Source organism: Pezoporus flaviventris, unplaced genomic scaffold (genome assembly GCF_033815535.1).
Source record: "Pezoporus flaviventris isolate CSIRO_AGI_PZ_B2104156 unplaced genomic scaffold, CSIRO_AGI_Pfla_v1 ptg000213l, whole genome shotgun sequence".
In the NCBI taxonomy this organism is placed as follows: domain Eukaryota; kingdom Metazoa; phylum Chordata; class Aves; order Psittaciformes; family Psittacidae; genus Pezoporus; species Pezoporus flaviventris.
The window spans coordinates 3,774,583-3,796,633 of NW_026892761.1; the positions used below are offsets into that span (position 1 = coordinate 3,774,583).

Below are 22,051 nucleotides of genomic sequence, written 5' to 3' on the forward strand. Positions count from 1 at the left end.
TGAAAGATTTGAAGAGGTAGAAGCATAAAAAAAATTCTGAGACTTGTGTTTCTTATAGCTGAAGACAGTGATAGGGATTTTTGATCATCCTTAGGAAGCAGTTATCTGTTACGTAAAGCTGTATGTGAAAGAAGGCCAAACTCCAGAGCGAGTATGTGGTGCTCGCAAGTTACAAAGGGTTTTTCAGTGTGCATGGCCATATGGATGTTTCTGTGTACGAATAGATGTGTGATCCATGAACACTGATTTCCTGGTGCCATTCTGGGACTGAAGCCTCAGTAGGTCTTGATCTCTTTGGCGGGTTGCATGCAGTTGTTTGACTGAGACAGTGGCTGTGGGCATACTTGAGCTTTGGTTTTGTGCTGTTATAATTCGCTAATGCATTAACTTGCATTTGTTTTTAAACTAATGAAGGTCTTGCCTAAATGCAGAAAGTTGTGTGTTTATAATCACACAGGTTTCTTGAAAGTTGCAAAACCTTTCTTGTCTGGGTAGTTTTTTGCTGGATCAGCCCTCTTGCATACTGCTTCCTCGTGAGAGAAGGAAAACAGCTTATACAATAAGCATCTCTTACAACTATATAGTTGTGTCAGCACTGGTGATTATACCACTAAATTATTGTGACAAAATGGCCCCATTTCCAGCTCAAATATTGAGAGAAGCATAAAAATTGTACATAGACCAGGCTGTGATTAAGGGGGTTTTAAATATAGAGTATTTTTTGGTGAAGAACAAAACCTTGATATCATCACTATGTAATGGTATAGATTAACAACAATTGAGAAAGAGGTGATAATTTTAAGGAGTTGGTACAACTGTGTCCTGTTTGTGCAGGAAGAGCTGTTCAGCACCTCAGTAGAGCTATCTGAAGGCATTGCACAAATGTGGATAATCTTTGCCTCTGTAACTGTTGTCAGGCTGGAAATAACATGTTAAAAAGATGAGTTTCTGCACTTATATTACCAGTGGTCGGAAAGTTACACTTTGAACATAAAAGGCTGATTCTCAGCAAAGTGCATAAATAAGCTGTAAATCCTTTCACCCAGGGACAGTGCTTTTACTGGGTATTTATACAGGATTTAGTGCAAGGTTTGACTCTGTTGCCAAGCTTTTTCTGTGGAGTTTGGAAAAGAATATTGATAAAAATTGAATAACTTTTTGTCAGTGAAGAACTCTAAATTTGACCTGTAAATATGAGCACTTTGTATCTTTTATTTTTGATGCTTTTTTCCTTAAAATGCATTTCTAAAATATTTGTGTTCTAACCAGTACCTAGGTAACTAGTAACATAAACCTTGCCTTGATATGCGATGTGATTTTACATGGCTCGCATCTTCTCAGGTTTGTATTGAATCAAACAAGTATCTAATAAAAATGACCTAACTTACCATTGTAACTTGATTAATATATACATCTGAGAGTAGCTGAACTACTAAAAGCCATCAGAGTACTTTAGTTCAGAATAAACCACATGCTGGATAAACTTAGTGCAACAACTGGTGCAGATTCAGTTGGAAAAAGCATGCTCTAGATATTGGAGTATAAACAAAACCTAAGCAATGAGGTGTGGTGAGTGCTCTGGTCTGTCTTAAATGCTTTGAGGGGCAGCGAGGCTGCACTGGGCTGTCTTCACACCTTTCCTCAGTTTATTAATCAAGTATTTCTGTAAGGGAGGGTTGGATTTAGTGCCTCTCTCAGGATGTAATAACATCATTTGTGTTCAGCATAAGTGGTGGTGTGGCGAGTGGGACCAGTTGTACTCACATGAGTCAGAAGTGCCAACTCCGAGGAGTAGCGCTGTGGAATTGCAGCACCTCTGGCAAACAAGTCAATGGCAGTGACCAAAGAGTGCTGAGGGATCAGTGGAGGAGGTCAGAAGAAGAGATATGAAGTAGGAAGGCCGAACTGTGCAGAAGTCTGTTAAAAAAAAAAGCATGAGGAACTTTCAGTTTTTAATGAACATGTGCACAGTCGTGTTTGCAGTAGTATTAAGGGTGGAGTGGAAGAGACAAGTGATCATGCCTTGAACTTCAACCTCCTATTTCCTTTCATTCTTCCTTTTTTCCAGTGTATCATTTGGTTTTCTTTCCTTCCCTTGCCTCGTGGGGGAAGGGGAGAGAAGGCACTAATTATTTATAAGTGTTAGTCATAGCCAGTCATTAAGCTTAGTCATTACTCAGGATTGTGCATTTGATGGTTAGTAAAAATCAAAACAAGACTTGAATTGCTGAATTCAAGCTTACAGGTGTGAAAATACTTTCATTTCTGTGTTCAGACTCACTGGCAAAGCAGTGCTATTTAATCAGTGTTGCTATCAGCCAAATTACATGTAATATCATGTCCATGTTGATAGTTTGTGTTTGAACTCAAAGCCATGGTGTTCAATGTATCCTTAAAGCAGAGAAACTTCTAAATCATCAGTGAGAGTGATAAAATCGCCGTCTGTTTCTGCAGAGGAGGATGTGAAAGGAACATTTCCACTGATGCTGCTTTGGGTACCTGTCACTCGGTGGGACTGTGACATTTGGTCTCCACAGCTCCAGCTGAAAAGATGGCATCAGCAAAGGGTTTTGTCCCTGCCAAAATTACAAAGGGTATATACCTAGAGCAGGACATTCACAGTGGGGACTAGTTAAAGAAATGCATTTTTTAAGGGGGTTTTCATGTACTTTCTTATTTTAGGGTGTTGTTTTTTGAAGGAAGATAATGTGGATTTAATGCATTACTCCTCATTAGTTATTGTGTGCAGACTGTCGTAAATGCAGAGTAGCTTGCCTGTTCCTGTTTCTTCAGGTGCTTGAACAGCACTAATGTTGATATACCTTAGTATAGACAAACTGTTTGCCAGAAATGAAGACTAGTTGAGTTTTAAAATATCCTATTTAGTATAATAGATCAAAAGAATTTTATGTCTTCTATTCTCAAAACCAAAGCTGATTTTGATGTAACTGTGTTGTTTGATGTAAGTATATTGACATTAACGGTAGAGCTGAATCTGAATCACTTTGAGATCAATAACTAAGGTTTAGCTCTTGATAGCGTTTTCCTCAGTTCTTTCTGCAGCAGACCAAAGAGAGCTTTGTGTGGTGACTGGGTTCCAGTTTGACAGAGCACGCTAGTGTTTCGGCTTTGTATGCTTGACTAGCAAGGAATGTTAACACACACTTTCAAGGAATCCAGCTTTCCAGAAAAGTCAGAATGGTTTCAGATCACAGTGTTGTTGAAGTGTTTATCAATTGTTGCCATATAAAATGACACATTTCCCAGAGCACTCCTTACACACCTTTTCAGTGAGCAGGTAAGATTTTTTCCATATGGGATTGGTTAAAAACAGCAGCTTTTTGGCACTCCAGCACGACGTTGTTTCTTTAACTATATTCTTAAAAAACTTGTGAAGGAATACTTTACCAGTGATTCATTTCTTCACTTTTTATACAGTATAGTTGAGTTCTGTAGTTTGAAACTGAATTATTGCATAGTAAGAGTAAGCAAAAGCTTAATGAAGCTTTCAGTTTCTTGGACTCCTTAGGAGGAAAAAAAACAAAGGCAGTTTTTACAATGTGAAGTTGTGTGTTTGGTCTGTACAAAATACATTTGCTGTGCGCTGCAGTCAGGGTTCTTGATGATTTGGGGGACTTATCTTTCATCTCTGCTCACCATAATCATAAATCAGCTGTTCAAGAATTAGAGTTTCACATTCCATAACTGTTAGTTGTGATCTGTGTGTGCAGATCAGGCATGTGGAGAGAGCGAGGACAGGCAAAGGGAGTGCTGTAGTAAACTAATGCTGTACCAAAACTTTTAGGCATTGTATCTGGGTAATACGTGTTTTTATTCCAGAGTGGTGCGAGTTGGAAAGTGCAAGGACTGATGTGCTTTTGCAGTTCTGTAGTAAGTTCTTGTCCAAAACTCTGTGCTGCACCAGTCTTCACTATTGTTTAACATGTAGTGCCCATCTGGAGAGTCTCCAAGTGGTTTTTACCGGAGATGCTCTGAAGCAACACCTGACAGTCATGTTTTTTTCATGCCAAGTTTAGCTCACCCTAAGCTCAGCAGGTGCTGAATGTTCAGCAGGCACCTGTAAGATGTGTTGGGCATAGTGTGCACTGTGTGCTCTCAGTACCACTGTGTGCAAAAACTTGTGTTCCTTGCTTTAGGGCGCCCACTGCTCTGAAACAAGATGTGAGGGAATCTGGCACAGTGCCTCAGGTCATTCCAGGGTGCTGGACAGCTCTGCAACTGCTGCCAGGTTTAGGGCCTGTAGACCTGCAACTTGGCATGGAACATATCTGCTACTCATGTTTGCACAGGCTGACCTCACCAGCAGGACAGGCACTCTGGAGCAGGTGAAGTCGTGCACAGTCATGGGCTCATTTTCAGCTAGTTGGTGTGTAGGAGCTGATGCCTGCACTATGTCGACTTCTCTGTAAGTGCTAAGGTTATCCTTTTTGAGCTATGACACCTTTATAGAAGTCACAAACAAAACACATTTGTTCGTGAAACTCAAGAGCCAGGATCGCTGACAGTGTTAAAGACTTTGGCAGGAAAGTTCAAGTAAACATGTCTTGGGGTTTTTGTCTGGATTTGCTGTGCGGCACAGATCACCGAAGGTTCTAAGCATCCAAACTTAGTGCATCCGACCTGGTGGTGCGAGTCTCTCATCAGGTACAAAGTAATGTCTTCAGTAACATATAATCCACAGCTTTGTTACAATTTAAAGTTCTGTGTTGTTCCGCTTGACTTGTAACTGTTTCTGATGAGTTGATGTACAGGTTGTCCTACATGAGCTGCTGCGTATCTGCTGGTTTCTTAGGGGTGCTGCTCTTTGACCTAAGTGATTCTATATCTGCTAAAAGCAAGATTCCCTTAATTGCCCAGATTTTCATGGAGCTGCAGTGGACTGGTACTTTGACAGGTTCTTCCCTTTCCTTCCAATAGAGTGAGAACTTTTCCAGGCAGGTCAGTTATCAGATGAGGAGGAATGGTGATTGTTGGACCAGGTTATCATTTCCTTTTCTGCAGTAAGGGACACTATCATATCCATCATTTCTGCTGAGAGTTCTTCCTGTGGTTTGTATAGGCAGTTATCCTTTTCTCTAGCTGTCTCTATAGCTTTTTTGTGTTGGCAAAATCTTAGAAACTTTGTCCTTTTATAAAGGTTTTGTCATTCCATCATCTCTGTATAGCCTGATCCACCCATCTACAGAGCATTGACTCATCCTTTTTGCTTTATCTGGCTTTTGTGGTGTATATGATATCAACTTGCATAACCTTACACACACTTGCTTTCCTTTTTGTGGCAACAGAATCTCTTCTGATGATACAGAAGGGATATTATTGTAAAGCTTTCTTCTGCTAATATGGCACAGCAGCTCATGATTGCTGTCAGGGTTTTTGTCATGTCAGATGTTTGCAGCATCTTGCCACAAATGAATATATGCTTGAGAGCTTGAGGCAGAAAGAGCTTTGACGTTAAGATAACCTCTTAGTGAACTTCCCCGGAAAATCTAGTTAGGGTTTGAACATTTGTCAGATGTCAGTGGATTCTCTGATCAATAACTCTCTTTTCTAGAGAAGTTTGTAAGGACTTTGATTTTCTACACCTGAAGCATCAAACCTTTAGTTATTCTTTCAGGTCTGGACATTCTTTCTGAATGTGTGTGTATTGAAGGTGATTCTTTGCTGCCAAACAGTTCTTTCTGACCCTGACTGTTTTTTCTCTGGAAATAAAGTTCAGTTACTTCTTTACTTTGAGAAGAAAATTTCCTATGGAGAAGGGAAAAGGGATTCTCCATGTGATTTCAGGGTCATACATTCATTAAGTCTTCTGTCATGTCTCAGCTGCTAAAAAAGAGGACTTATTAAAAATCTAGGTTCCATAGTAATAGCTTTGAATTTCTGTGGATTAGACCTTGAGCTACATGGTGGGTAATGAACAGAATGTGTAAGCTTGAGCCTTCTGGTCTTCAGTATCTGTATCAGAAAGAGAGATTTTGTCACTTGGGCTTGGGTAGGATACTGTCTGTTTTGTACTTCACAGATGCAAGAGTTCCATTCTTGCTGGTATGCCCAGTGACAAGCATGGGCAAGTTATGAATGCTCCATCCCTGGTTGTGTTCAAGGCCAGGTTGGACAGAGCGTTGGGTGACATGGTTTAGTATGAGGTGTCCCTGCTCATGGCAGGGGGGGTGGAACTGGATGATCTTAAGGTCCTTTCCACCCCTAACTATTTTATGATTCCATGATTTTTTTTTTATTGTCCTCATAGATGGAAGGACCATAAAACCGTGGTCCTTGCTAACTGTAGATGAAGCCTTCCAGTGTATGTCGCCTATTGTATGAATCAAGTCCCTGAGAAATGGAGCAATTGTTATGAGAGAGGCTGGGATGTTGATATGTTGCTGTTTGAGTGGCTTCCTACTATGTGTGCTTGTCAGGGGTGACAAGTGGCTGGACTCTGTATTTCCTCAGAACAGTAATCTGAAGAAGTCTGCTGTATCTGTGGAAAGCTTTAACTCTGTCATCAGGGTGTCCAGCCCTAGAGATATTATTAATCTTGGTTCACCATCAAAACCAGGTAACAAAACAGGGCACTTTTGGGTTTCTGTACCAAGAAAGCTGTATGTCTCAGGAGTTACCAAGATAATCAGAATGCTCTGCAAAGGCTACAAAATACTATTTTATTCTTCCTTTATTATTCTGATAATTCTATTTTTTCTCTAGTCTTTGCTAAGCCAAGAGAAAAAGGAAGAGGAAAACATGAGGAAAAAGCCTGGTTTTTGTTTTTCTGACATGTCATATGGCCAGAGCTCTTTGCTTTTTATTCCAGAGCATGATTTTACATGTTTTATTAACCAAAAAACCCCAATCAACCAACAAACAAAAACCCCACCCCAAAGCACAACACTTTGTAAATGGAAATGCCCTTAGCAAATGGAAATGCAAACATCAAGAGGCAAAGATGACACAATGTAGCATCAGGCAGCTCCATTATGTAATAATGAACTTTTCCATCCAAGCACTCTAAAACAGGAGAGATCCGGGAAGGTCTCCACAGCATGAACACGTGAGATGACTGTACAAGTCTTTTTGGGATGAGGAGCAGTCCAACTCAATTTTGTTAATCCTTCGTTTGGAGCTGTGATGAATCGTTTAATTCAAACTACAATATGAATCTTTCTGGATTCTCTTAAGCCTCTAACTTCTAACAAAAAATGATAATTAATTTTAATAGGTTTTTCAATGAGAGACTTGGAAAGAATGTTTGAGTGTTTGCCTTTTCAATAGTGAATTTGATTTTACAGTACATGAGATCAGACCTTCTAGGAAAAAGAAGGCAAGGAGAGATTTAAAATGGCCAAGTTTTAGTGTCACCTTTTGGTAATTGACCGTTTCCAATGATCCTTAATAGCTGTTTGGTCTCAAAGAGCAATTCTTCAGTGTCTGGAACAAAAAACTGGATGGTAAACTCGAAACAGAAAGGTATTTCTCATCCTTACTTTAAATGCAGCAGCCTATTTAATTAGGGAAGTGAGATACCTTGGTACAACTCTAGCTGCCTTCTGGTACCTTGTAGTCACGTCTGATCTGGTTCATAGAGCATTTGCACTCTTCTGCATTGGAGTTTGAGGTTATGATACTCTAAACATTTAAAATACAAGTTTTGGATCATAAGAGAAAGAATTGGTTGGGTTTCCTTTACACACAAGGCTGTGAGTCCCTCCTTTTTTCCATTGCAGTGAATGAATTAACTGAGAGATGGATAATATATGTATGGAGAGAGGGGGCTGTTACAGTCCTACATCGACTTTGTTTAGAAGTGGGAAATAAATGAGACTTTCTTTTTAATTCTTAATCAAGTGAGCTCCACTGAGCTCTCTGAACTTCACTAAAAATCCACTTAATGCTAGCTTGGATGTAGGTTTGGGTTAGGGAATTTCTTTTTTTAGCTAATTGGGTTGGAAAAGAGTCTGTAGTTGGGCTGGGGAGAGAGAAGCTGAGAGAGAAGCTCCATCTCCCTTATTAAAGACCTCTCAGCAAGGCTGGAGAGGTGTGAAGTGTGGAGTCAAAACTACCTGTCTGCTGATGAACTTCTGTACTGGAATTTCAGTAACAAACTTCATGATCTTTTTTACACCTTTTCTGAAATCCCCCATGTATTAACAAGGTAGAAATAAAACATCTTCTAACATCATACCAGGGTTAAGGTTTATGCAAGGCTAGTCTGCTGTTTGTGTTTATATGTAGCCCATTCAATGTGCCCAGCAATTTGTATCAGTAGTAAACCCTAACTTAAAGACGTATTTGAAACTGTATAAAGTGATAATAACACTGTATCAAATATGAAGGCAGTATAAAAGAACTACTTAAATAGGGACACATATGAATGTAGCTTTGGAAGAATTTCTTCTTTATTACGACTTTGGTACCTGGGGGAAGGATCAGACTTCCTAGAGTTACAAATCTCACAGGTTCATGCTCGGAGTCAGGGTTTGAATTACAAATGATTGTTTTGTCTGGCTGCTGCCAAAAATTGAACTTTCTTGGTGTGTTTTCTAAAGCTCACATTAATATGCTTTTCAACTGTCTGTTTCAGCAGTTGTGCTATGTTAATGTGTAGGCATGTTCTAATTTTGCATGTAGCTCGGGGAGAATGTTTCATTGTTCAGGCATTGTGCTTGCACTCCAGGGGTAGTCAACCTGCACTCTGTGGTTATAGCCGTTCTTTTTTCCCTGTTCCCATTCATGTTTTGGCAAGCAAAACAACATGCTGACAGTAGTGGTGTCTCAAGGGGTGTTTGTGCTGTTGCAGGGCTCTGACATGAAGTGTGGACCCGTTCTTGAGCCTGATGCTTATATTGAGCTGGAGACTGAACAAATAGTGTAGAGCTATGTGCCAGTGCCTGATGCTATAAAGGTTCTCATATACAAGTAAGCTTCTTTGGGTTGGTTCTTTCAGGTAACTTCGGTTACTTTTGCACTGAGAGAGAAGTCTAAAAACCAAACTCCCCCCTGTCATAGAGTCATAGAATAGTTTGGGCTGGAAAGGACCTTACGATCAACAAGTTCCAACCCCCCTGCCATGGGCAGGGACACCTCACACTAAACCATCTCACCCAAGGCTTCATGTAACCTGGCCTTGAACACTGCCAGGGGTGGAGCATTCACAGCCTCCCTGGGCAACCCAATCCAGTGCCTCACCACCCTAACAGGAAAGAATTTCCTCCTTACATCCATCCAATCTGTCCCCAAACCCCAAACTAGAGTTAGCATCACTTCTATTGCTTCTGGAAGGAAAAAAATATATATAACTCACTGAAGAATTGGGATGGTACATTAGCCCTAGAATATCCTCGGGAACCCCCAAAATGGTGAACTTTAAGGAAAAAGTTTCTTATGGGATGTCAATATAATTCTGTGATGTTTAAGGGCTTCTGAAAGCACAGGCATGTATAGTGACATTGGGCCTTTTCAGTTGCTAGGAACTATATGGTAATCAACAAGCCTTAATATTTGGCACAGGCTTGAAACCAGCTCCTCTAATCAGACTTCCACTGTACTGATATTTTCAGTTATAATGCTGTTGAAGATTTCCACTGATTCAGTGTTTAACTTCTTCAGCTGATTGTTCTGAGGGATGACAAAGATGGGTAACATGAGTTCATTTCCCAAGATTTTGTCTTTGCATATTGGAAGAAGATGCCAAGTTCTGTTTGTGCCGGAATGAGCTGGATGTAGTAGCAGGTCACTTTCTAGTCCTTAAACTATTGAATTTATCTGCTTTTGGTCAGTAGCCCCCTCCCCATAGTGTGAGGCTGATAGTGAGAAAGTAGTAATGGTTCTGATGAGCAGCTGACAGAATCGAGCTCTGTATTCACAGTTGATGTATGGTGTACGTCTCTGCTGTTTTAATGAAAATGCTTCTCCCTACGTAAGTTACAGGAGAAAAAACCTTTGTGAAATGGTTTGGAAAAGGGCTTTTTCTGGAGTTGGCAGCTAATCTAAGGGTATTTATTTCTACAGTCTGCAGGATGATAAATAAGCTTTCCCCACTCCTCCTGTCCTACAGAAAAGCAGTTTGAGAATATTTGTTTCTAGATATAACTGTTGCCCATAGCACATCACGGTCCCACCTTAACACTTCTAAATAAATCCCAGTGGAAAGTCACAGGTGTCACATAAACTACTTCAATGTCTCTGGGTGACTCTGCTTCATTAAAAGAGAGATAATGCAGAGATTGTAAGGAAGAAACTAGGGATGAATCAACTAATGTAATCTCGTTTTCTTTTGAACTCACTTGTGTAGAAGGCAGTATGTGAATTCTTGCAGTTTAATGCTAATGTTCAAACAGTCCAAGAAGATTGTTGAAGGCATCATCTGTAAATGTTTCAGCTCTTCATCTGAAAAGGAAAGCAAATGAAGTCTTAATTTTTTTGTAGTCATGCTCTGAGATGGCATAGAACAGATCTCCAGGTATTGTTGGGGCTTTTTTATTCACTGAATAACACTTAAGAAAATCTGTTTGATTCCAGTAGTGCCTCTTGGTTTTCCACGGTGAAGTTTCCTCCTGTAGTTTGTTGCTCAGAAAGGCTAATTTTGAGTGCTCAGTTCGTTTCCTTGGTGGCTTTTTCAGAGCTGATGAGATCCTGAGTCTTTCATGGACTCACTGAGGCATGCTGAATGAAAACACTTCATGTGCCTTCAAGAAAGAGAGTCTGTCATCTGAAAATCTGCCTGTTAAAATCTGCTTCTCTATAGCTACCCAGTGGGGTTAAAGGTATTGATCTGAGTGACTGAGCAGGGAATGACTGCCTCATTTCCCTCTCCATTTTATTTCTCTTTTGGGGTGTAACATGGCATGATGCAGTCTGTTGCAGATGCACATGAGAGAGATTATGATTTTATAGCCACTTTCATTACTAAATTTGTTATGGGAAATTAATTTAGAACTTAGACAATTGTGTTCCTGTTTATGGTGAAGCCTGTGTTTGATTATATCCTCCCTTTAAAGACAGACTAATGGGCATCTTGCCTAATGGCAAGACTTTCCTCTATTTGTAGTGTTTCATAAACCAAGCCACTTAGTAAAGAGCAGGTAGGATTTTTACGTGGTTGGTAAGTTTAACTTCCAGTTGCGTGGAATTTTTTGATTGGGGTGAATACGACTCATTATGTGTTCTGATGTGCACCATAGTGAGTTAGAGTATTTCTGTAATTAAGCTATTCTATACAAAATATGGTGATGCAGCTGGGTATTTTGCTTTTATCCTAAATCCCTGTTATTAGCTGTGTAGTCCTTTAACGCTGTATCAGTTCCATATGTATCCAACTTGGATAAAAAAAGCTGCAAAAAGATGGTTTTCATATTTGAGAAGGATGCGTGTTTCTTGACCAGTTTCTTTATTAACAGGCATGGTCCTTGTGCGTAGTGAGAACGGGCAGTTGCTGATGATCCCTCAACAAGCCTTGGCACAGATGCAAGCACAGGCACATGCCCAGTCTCAGCCTCAAAATACTATGACTCCTCGTCCTGCTACACCTACCAGTGCTCCTCCAGTGCAGATATCCACAGTGCAGGTCAGTGCAGTCATTTGTAGTGTTAAGAATGGTTCAGGCTTTTGTTCCTGTGAAGAGTACACCAGAAAGGAAGGCAAGATGTTAGTGATTTGAAGAAACCATTGATCAAACTGGTGCTATCCAGGCTTTTCCACATGGCATAAGCATTGCATTTTGGTCCGAATTCTGTTACAGTTTGTCTGTTATTCATCAAAACTTTTTCTACCTAGCTGAATTACATTAAGTTCAAAACCACTTGATATAAAGGCCGTTCAAGACCATATATGGTTAACGTGTACAACTCTTTTCCCCAGAGAATCATTATTCTTTATAAGACTATAAAAGAAAATAGTGGATATGGGTATATGTACACTGAGATCATCATAGTTGCATGAAGTTCAGGACTAAAAATCCTTCTCTCAGTTTTATAGTGGTCCAGATGTGTTCTTTTGTATCTGTAATAATGGCAACTAGCCAGAGACACAAAATGCTAGATAAGATAGATTAGACTTAAATATAGGAACTAATGTGTTTGGCTTTTTTATCTGTTGTCCAGGCTCCAGGAACGCCAATTATTGCACGACAAGTGACACCAACTACCATTATCAAGCAAGTGTCTCAGGCTCAAACAACAGTGCAACCCACAACAACGCTACAGCGTCCTCCAGTTGTGCAAGTGAGTTTGTAGAGAAGTAATGTGTCCATGAGAGACCTCAGTTGTTAAGATTAGCTGATAACCTGCTTGAGACTGCCAGAAATACAGGAAATACAATTGCTAAGTGCATGGAACAAGTATCTTCTGGCTTACCCTTTCTAAAACATTTGCAGATCTCAATTTACTGTATCTTTTAGATATACAATTGTTTTTATTACTACCATTTATTATTTCATACTGTACCTGTATGCATACATATTTAAAGATGTCCTGTTATTAGTTCCTATAATCACAAAAATGACTAAAATGAAATAACTATGCTTTCTGCCTCAAGAAAGTGACACCGATTCCCTGTAGTCCTCCGAATTGTGCAGCAAAATGTACAGTTACAAACCAGAGTGCACTGGTAGCCACAAGTCACAAGTGGTGCAAGTTTAAAACGATGCAGAAGTGTGAAATTCTCCACATGGCTTCCAGGCAACAGTGATACAATATGACTGCTGTCGCCTAATTGTTTTCATTCTGCTTTTTTCATCCTGTGAGTAGACAGGATTAGAGAGTTTTAATTTAAAACATGCAGGTTTTGCTGTGCATCCAGTTAACCCTTTCCCCCTCAGAGAGCCTTTGCCTATGGCAGCGATCTTTCTAGAGTTAAGAGTCCATTTACCTGAGTTGTCTTAATTTGCACTGCTGTTATACTGGACAAAAGGAAGTCATTCCATCTGCATATTTTGTGCTGTAATGAGCATACCATGAACTTCATTTATCCTGATTTCAATAAATGAGACAAATCAAATCCTTGCTTCCTTTTCTGCCTCCCAAAATACCAGCACAAGTTTGCTTTGGCAGCGCTGCAGCCTCTTTTCTTGTACACCTTTATAGAAAGAGCAAGTTTACAAATGAGTTGTTAAAATTCTGAGTTAGCTTTAGCTTGCTGAGAATCACTGCCCCTCTGGTAGGGCTGTCATCAGTGATCAGACTGTGGTGGTGTCCAGGAATGAACTGTGTGCATGGAAAAGCTCTTGGTTGGAGTGTTGATTCTTTAAAAGTGTTATTCCTAATTTGAATTACTGATCTGTGTACAAAAGTAGAAAAACATTTTGTCCCATTGCTCATGAAAAAGATCTTGGTAAACCTGAGCTGCTGTTTCTCTTGGGCTCCTTATATAAATTCCTCCCTTTGGTGTGTAAGGGAACAGGTTAAAACAAAGCTATTCTGTTCACAGAAACTTAGTGCTCATTGTAATTGTTTGAAACCACAGGGTATGGTTTTGAGGGTATGTGTATGGTATTACTTTGCATTTTATTGAGTAACCAAAAATCGTGGAGCTCTTAATCAACTTTCAGGATTTCAGTTTCACTGTGTAGTGTTTTGTGCCATCTGGTGGCTCTTTCTTTCCACTGCAAGATGAGTAACTTCTTTTTATAGCAGCTGTGAAAGGTGTTCTACTGTCCCGGGGCTCAGTTTTCTGTTTGATGGCTCAGGAAAACAGCGTTTGGTGCGTTCCAAGTAACAGATTGTTATGTTTGTATTCTCTGCAGCCTCAGATTGTTCTGGGTGGTACTGCACAAACAACTACGTTGGGGACAGCAACAGCTGTACAAACTGCAACTCCTCAGAGAACTGTGCAAGGAACGACGGCGACCTCCACTGCAGCCACAGTAAGTTACTGAGTGCATTTGGGATCTTCCTTTGTTCATTCACATATACATATGTGCATGTGCCATTTATAAAATACATGGTGTTTCCTGGCTTCATTAAGAACCATAATTTTCTTAAGTTTTGGTAACAAAAAAGTATACAATGCATGCATATATGAAGCAAAATGATAATTTCAGTCTGATTTTGTCTGAAGCGGTGGGGGACACAAATCTGTAAGTAATACTCTGCAGTTATGAACTAGAGAAGGACTTTATTTCTCAGAGTACGTAGTCAGATCAGGGGTTATAAAGTGTTTCTCTTCTCTTCTCTGACTGTTTCCTTTTCCTCCTGTAATAGGAAACTATGGAAAATGTGAAGAAATGTAAAAACTTTCTGTCCACGTTAATAAAACTGGCCTCATCTGGAAAACAGTCTTCAGAGACTGCAGCTAACGTGAAAGAATTAGTACAGAACCTGCTGGTAAGGAAAGTTCTTTAAAAGCTGAAAGAAACAGTATCTGAGAGAAATCAAATTAAAACTTTGCTGCTTCTGAATTAAAATATATGCATGGGTTTTCCATTAAGCTTGTAAATGACACATTACTGCTCATATTAATGCATGAGAATGTGAGTTAAATTGTAGTGTGGGTAATGTAAATGGTATAATGCAGTAGCTGAGTGTAGGAAATCACAAGCTTGTACAAAAAAGTAGTATTATCTGAAGCTAATGTAAAAACTTGACATAATTAGTATTTATAGAGTGAGTACTAGTACAGCTTAGCCTAGTTGTTAGCAGCCTTTAAGTCAAGGTAGATCTGTGTGTTCCAGATATGACAACCTCTGGTTATCATGTAAAACAAGACCAACATTTGGAATCTATCTTCCCATCAGGGATATACATCTGCTTTTGTGAGAGACATCTCCCTTCTGTGGGAGACAAGGCCAGTTTGTGCCTGGTGAGCACACTTTAGCCATTTGAAATAGAGGAGCTATAGTACATCTGGAAAAGAGAACATCAAAGATGGGGTTGCCCACAGCAATTGCTGGCTGACTGCAGGTCATGTGAAGTATTCTTGCTGGTTCCACCTGGCTTTTGATCTAGGGATAGGACATTCCTGTAATGGTGACAACTGAATACATTTCTTAAAATTGACTGGAAGACAGGAAGGAGAAAAGGAAAGATGGGACTGTAGGTCTTACTGGTTGAAATTTGTAGTAAAAATAGTTACTACCATAAAGCTATTGTCCCTCACTGGCTTTCGTTACCAATAAAGCCACTTATTTACAATAAATTAAGTCTAATTGTTTTTTGTGTGTGTTGAATATTATAAAGTTAATTTCTACAAGCTCATTCATTTGGGTTTTCTGCTTTGAAGGATGGAAAAATTGAAGCAGAAGACTTCACCAGTAGGCTGTACAGAGAACTTAATTCTTCACCTCAACCTTACCTTGTGCCTTTCCTGAAGGTAATTTGTGTTCACTAGTCTTTATATAGATTTGTGCTTATGTGTCAGCAGCAGTGAACACAAACACGTCTTTTATCAGTATAGATGGAATTCCAAAGTGGTGTAAATGGAAGTTTTAAGCAGTGCCTGATTAGACTTTTGCTCCCTTAAAAAATATTTCTGTCTCTTGATTCCAAGAGTTTGTTAGTATGGCTCATGGGCACAGTCAATAATGTAATTTCTACCGTAGTGTCACATCATAGCTCTTTTGAGAGATGACTTTTATAAGCAGTTTCTTCCCATAGCATCAAACCTGCGAGTTGATTTATTATCCTCTTTTTAGTTCTGGAAAGAGAACAAGAGATTGAATGATACAGAAAACTACCTTCTGGGCAAATTCTAACTGTTTGCATGTGCTGTATATCTGTTTGAAAGATAAACAGGAAATATGTCACCTCTCAATAATAAATCCCATTTGTCATAAATTTTATGGTAATTTGACCCATTTTGGAATAAACATTACTTTGACATTTACAATCTGAAAATGAGAGGAAGTACCACAGCACTGTATAGTAAGAGTATTGACTCTGCTGGACTAATGTGTGATTAAGGGATATAGCTTTAGATGTGTGTTGATATTTGCGAGTTCTTGAATGCTAGTTCAACCTTGAACTCTTCATGAGGATGAGGACAAAAATTTAGGATTAAAACACTCAAGCAAATTCTTTCCTTTCCTCTTTTCAGAGGAGTTTACCTGCCTTGAGACAGTTAACACCAGACTCTGCAGCTTTCATCCAACAAAGCCAACAGCAGCAGCCAACAACGCAAGCAACGATAGCAACGATTCCATCCGCAGCGGTGCTGCTCAGCTCCTCAGTTCAGCGCACAGCAGGGAAGGCAACTGCAACTGTAACAAGTACTCTCCAACAACCTGTCATCAGCCTAACTCAGCCTACACAAGTTGGTGTCAGTAAACAGGGGCAGTCTGCACCACTGGTATGTGAGCTGAAGTGTATCATCTGTTATTGCACATGGGGTTTTTGCCTTCTTCACCTTAAATGAGTGGTTTAACTCAATCAGAGATCTTCAACTTCATCAGAGAAGCCAAGGAAAAAAAGAAAGATTTAATTTAAAATCCATTCTTAATTAAAGTACTATATTATTTCCTATTTTAGCATGAAATATTGGCACATTCTCTCAATCACTGCCTATCCATGAGAGAGCAGTGTTCTGGAGGATGCTTCATTTCCTATTCCATAAGTCTAACAACAGATTACCCCAGAAGAGGAGAAAAGAATTTCTCAGGCCTGGATATAAACCAGATAAGAACAGTATAATGTACAGCACCTTTTTACCTTTCTCATAGCAAAGCAGTGTCTAGGGTGTGTATTAATTAATACACATTATTAAATTACTAGGTGCTTTTTGCTACTTGGTAGTTCAGCGTTCCATGTAGAACGTTCAGCATTCATCTGAGCTGCTCTGTCCAGAAATTTCATATAAAAAGAAAAGGAGAAATCTTTTCAATCCACAAATATTTTTTTGCTTGCCTAGAGAGAAAACCTAGTGATTATATTGCTCTTACTGCCTTTATAACCTAGGTATTATAGAAAGAGGTTAGGAAGGACCAGAGGAAGGGAATAAAAACCGAACGTTCATTGGTGCTGGATTTACAAAACAGCTTGGCCTTTAACTCTGCAAGTATTTCTTTTGCTACTTTTTCATATATTTATAGAGATGGAGCTTGCAAAATAGGCAGTGTTGGTAGATTATTTTACAGTAGTTTGAAAGTAAATTTCTGAAAACTAGTTGAGGTCGGAAGACAAGTTTGCATAAATTGCTCTGAATAGCATTGTGCTGTAACTGAGTTCAAGTTCAGAAGTGGTATGACTACAGTTGCCTGAGCATCTAACCTAACAATCCAGTAGTACAAGGTTACAGGGCTACAACTTATGCTGATTCTGGATAAAATAGCATATGTAGAGCCAGCTGTATTATCTTTATTATCTCTCTTAGTTCTAGGGTTTGTTCAGGCAGATCCAGTTTGCCTCTGAAACCACATGTAGAAAGTTTTAAGTGGACCTTTGTGATTATAAGTTTTTCTTTTTTATAGATTACTTATTTCTTTTTTTTATCACAAAAAGTGGAATATTAGTTTTCCTGTAAGGTATAATTTAGATAAACTTTTCAGTACCTTAAAACAGGCTGTTTCTAGATCAATGAACAGATGCTCATGACTCACAAGTCTGATTGTTAAGGTTTGTTCTTACCACCTGATTATTAGCGTTAGTTATTACTCAGATTGCTTACCATTCTTTTTTCCTTATTAATTATTTGCAGGTTATCCAACAGTCTCAAAAAGCAGGGGCATTGATAAGGCCTCCACAGGTAACGTTGACACAGACACCGATGGTAGCACTGCGGCAACCACATAGTCGTATTATGCTCACTACTCCTCAAATTCAACTGAATCAACTTCAGACAGGTAGGAGGTTAAGATACTCGGTAGTATATGCTAGATTTGATACTATTCACTGAAGGCTGGTTTATGAATGTCAGTGCCTAAGTGCCCTGTAGCTGTGTGATGGCTGTTGTACTGCTGCTAAAATCTTCAGAGCTTAGTGCCATAGTGGCTGGGGATACACATCTGTGAAGGCAGCATCTACAGACAAATTGTTTTGGAACCAGAGTTGTGTGGGAGGGTCCTGTTTTAGATGAGTGAAAATGCTGACAGAAACTGTTGACATAAAGTCTTTGTGCCAGATTTATTGCCATTGCTAGCTGTGACCGGCTTGTAAATCTGAACTCTGATACAAATTTTATGGAGTACAAATCTTGTCTTTCTTCTTGCAGTACCTGTGGTAAAACCAGCAGTATTACCTGGAAACAAAGCTATTGCCACTGTTTCAACACAACTAGCTGCTGCTCAGAAGAATAAACTGAAAGAACCTGGGGGAGGCTCTTTCAGGTGAGGACCCCTGTGTCTATTTGTGCTTGTGCTGCCTGGGCAGCCTGCTGAACTCAGTGGGAATCTTTCTCTCTGCTGCAGAGGTGCTGGACTGAGCTGTGTGAACGCTCAAGAACTATTTGGATTTTCAGTGGGCAGGTTTGCCACCTTATTAAAGACTTTAACAACCAGCTATGGGCGTAGTTGTGCCAGGCTGGTTATAATATTTAGCTATCAGAAAGGATAAATATCAAACCTTGCAAACAATTCCTGCCTGGACAAGCAAGTAGAATTCATGCCTTCACTCCTCCCAGCTCTGCTTGGGTTGTCCAGATGCACAGCCTATCTTAGTGCTGAGTGCAGTTTATTACTGTTTAGTGGTAGTGATGTATCTGGTCTCTTGCTTCTCAAGTTGCTCAAACATTACATAAGAAACATTGAGAGAACAGTTAGGAAGTAGAAAACTACTTCTAGTGCTCTTTAGAATAAAATTGTTAGCTTTATTTATTGTATAATAAAAGCAAATAAAATGGAAAAATGAGATAAAGTATTCAGGTTTATTGGAATTCATCATATGCAGCTGTGGTATTGCAGAAGTGGGTGTAGATGAGCACTAAATGTTATGATTAAAATGAGTTTTCCTTTCTTAAGGGATGATGATGACATTAATGATGTTGCATCAATGGCTGGAGTCAACCTGTCGGAAGAAAGTGCTCGGATACTGGCAACAAACTCTGAACTAGTGGGCACATTAACAAGGTCCTGTAAAGATGAAACCTTCCTTTTCCCAGCACCTTTACAAAGAAGGATATTAGAAATAGGTATGTTATTTCTCTTGAACTTTATTAAACAGATTTCATTAGTCTTGGGTTTGATTGAAGGCATTTTCTATTGAGATTGATTTGAGTAGATTGGAGTTGCTGGAGTTATTACCTTTTGTGTATTCTGATGCTTGTGGACAGTCATTCAGCTTATGGAAGCAGAACATTGTTAAGGGATAGCAAACCAATAGAAACCATTGCCTTCTAAAGTGATGGCAATGTAACATCAGAATTCCTGGACCTGGTTAAAAATTCTCACTGTTTTAACTGAGAAGGCATAACAGAAATAACACTTGTTTTTATAAAATCCAGAAACACTTCAATCCTATTTATTTACTAGTTTAGAGTTAATAGTGGAACATGACTGAGGTTAGCCACATGTTTAGCTGTACTGTAAAATAAGTTTTTACAACTGACTTCTGTCCTGATCACAGGTAAAAAACATGGCATAACAGAAATCCATCCTGATGTAGTTAGCTACGTATCGCATGCTACACAACAAAGACTACAAAACCTCGTGGAAAAATTATCAGAGACTGCTCAACAAAAGAATATTTCTTATAAGGTAACTGTATTTGATTGCACAAATTCAGCAGAGTATTATGTTGGCTGTAATGCCCGAGCTCAGGTATTTTGTTCTCTGAATTTAGGTTGTTTGTTCTCTTGACTGATTCATCGTACATTAAGATATTAGTATACATGGATTACCAGAACTCTTCAGCTTGCATGTACAAAATATTTTAAAAGCAAATGCAGAAAAACTGTGCCCTTCCCCTTTATGTCAAAAATTTAGAGTCTGAGTGATTGTACAATCAGGCAGATAACAGCGCTGCTTCGATTTCTCAAGAGACTGCTGACAGATGGGTGTTCTTAATAGATTCAAATGCCTGAACAGTGTTTAAAGAAACCACACAGCTCTGTGAAATACGTTCAGGAAGCTAAAGCTGTGATGGTATTAGTTTTGAAGTCAAAATCTGATGATTCATGACTAGAACAAAATGCTTTTAAGAATCCTAGCTGGTTTGACTGGTGTGAATACAGACTTGCAATTTGCTTGAAGAGGACAAAGTGAACATTTGAGCTTTAAATGTGTAAGTAAGTTCTACAGTACAGTACAAGCTAACAGCTTTAAGAAATGTAATGAGAAACATCTTTGCCATGTTTTCAGGATGATGAAAGATATGAACAAGCAAGTGACGTTCGGGCACAGCTCAAGTTCTTTGAACAACTTGATCAAATAGAAAAGCAGCGTAAAGATGAACAAGAAAGGGAAATTTTAATGCGTGCAGCAAAGGCAAGTGCTTGGATTTCACACATGTTTGCAATGTGTCAGTTTTGACATCAGAGCTGCAGTTTCTTTTCATTCTGAAGTGCTTGCAGTAAAGGGGAACACTAATCTTCAAAGATGGAGCTTGATGAGTATGTTCTTTAGCTAGATCTCTGTTCTGCTTTTCATGGTGTAAAGCATGTGAGACAGCTTCTTTGCCAGTCTTATCACATGTTCCCTATTCAAGTAGGTCTTAAACCTTAGTTTTTGCGCTTTGCTTTGTGGAAAATATGAATTCTGTAGCTTGATGGTACTCATAAATAGAATAGAGACATTACAGGTGTTTTGGAGACCAGAAATGGAATCCAGATTTTTTTCTTTAAAAGTCACAGAAATACAAAAAAATAGGAAGCAGTTAACATAAGAACAAATGTAAGCTTTAGACTTTGAGGTTTTACTCAGTGACATGAATGTAGGATGAACATGACCTAGCTGGGCAGAAGCACTCTAGAAATAATTCACAAAACAGCCTAAGGGTTCTGTAGGGTTTGTGATACAGTATGATCACTTAAGTTGTGAACCAACATCTTCATTTTAGTTGGTTCCTGTTAGACCTGAGCTGGAATGCTCTATCCAGATTTTGAGCCCTATGCAAAGTAGACTTCAGAAGGAAAGCAATTTAAAGGTCTAGGAAATGTGACCTGTGAAGTCAGATTAAAGAGTAAATCCATTTACTTCAGAAGAGAAAAGACTGGGGTGAGACATAATTCCTCATGAATTTGTTTTGCATATTCATATAATTTCATATTTGCAGATTCATATAATCTTCATATAAGCTTAATATTCTGAAGGAACTTGAGTACTGAATTAAAATAATTTAATTTGGTCTAAAGAATGTATGGATTTAACAGTCAGGATTTGTTTGAATATAGTTAGTCTTGAGAGAGTACTTGAGACTGTCTTGAAGGTCTTCCTGTTTTCTGTTTAACTTCTTGGAAAAGTCAAGAAACTAAAAGAATTGAAATTCAGTGTCAACTAAGCAAAAAGTAATTGGCAAATAAGTGTTAATAGTATTAGACAATGAAGTGAAATGGGCAGTTGCTAATGTAAATGGTCTGTTGGTCAGTTGTTCAAACAGGAGTCTGACTGATGTGTAGATGTAGCAAAAAGATATGTTCTTAGTAAGTGCATAATTACACAGGAAGGGGAGGAATTTTTCCAAAAAGTGCAGGTCTGATTCCTTCTTTCATATACAGCGTGTGTGTTTCAATTCACAGATCTCTGTAATTCATGTCTTGTCATGGTTTTGAGGTGTAAATGTTTAGCTATTGCTTTACTGTTTTTAACAAAGCTGGAAAAAGGGATGCTTTTTCAAACATAGATACCTGAAACTAAGAAAAGCAAGGCTGCTTTTAATTCCTAAGAGCCATTTTCCCCTGTTGCCCTCTCTGGCAGTGGCATGTATTCTCCACTTCCTGCTTTAATTTAAGTAAAATTTTTGTATGCTTTGTAAAACTTTAACTGCTTTTGTAACCAAATTAATTTTTCTTTCTTTTTCTCCAACCATGTCCTTTATCAACATAGTCTCGATCTCGACAAGAAGATCCAGAACAACTTAGGTTGAAACAGAAGGCTAAGGAGGTGAGTGTTCACCTTAACACAAACTTTTATCTTGGGAATTGAGAGAAAAATAATTCACTGTACTTTCTCTGGCACACA

General features: G+C 38.9%; 1 protein-coding gene across 2 annotated transcripts in view; it reads left to right on the forward strand.

Annotated features, from left to right (window-relative positions):
• TAF4 (TATA-box binding protein associated factor 4) overlaps positions 1-22,051 on the forward strand; it is a 37,150-nt gene that overhangs the window by 9,631 nt on the left and 5,468 nt on the right. Inside the window, exons 3-14 of one of the 2 annotated variants that reach the window (XM_061441813.1) lie at positions 11,412-11,578; positions 12,114-12,233; positions 13,754-13,873; positions 14,211-14,333; positions 15,229-15,318; positions 16,042-16,293; positions 17,638-17,782; positions 18,151-18,265; positions 18,896-19,065; positions 19,500-19,630; positions 20,234-20,359; positions 21,917-21,973. In XM_061441813.1, coding sequence (XP_061297797.1) covers positions 11,412-11,578; positions 12,114-12,233; positions 13,754-13,873; positions 14,211-14,333; positions 15,229-15,318; positions 16,042-16,293; positions 17,638-17,782; positions 18,151-18,265; positions 18,896-19,065; positions 19,500-19,630; positions 20,234-20,359; positions 21,917-21,973 — 1,616 coding nt within the window. Of the gene's footprint in view, positions 1-11,411; positions 11,579-12,113; positions 12,234-13,753; positions 13,874-14,210; positions 14,334-15,228; positions 15,319-16,041; positions 16,294-17,637; positions 17,783-18,150; positions 18,266-18,895; positions 19,069-19,499; positions 19,631-20,233; positions 20,360-21,916; positions 21,974-22,051 lie in introns of those variants that run through there. The other variant, XR_009741348.1, reaches the window with a different exon arrangement.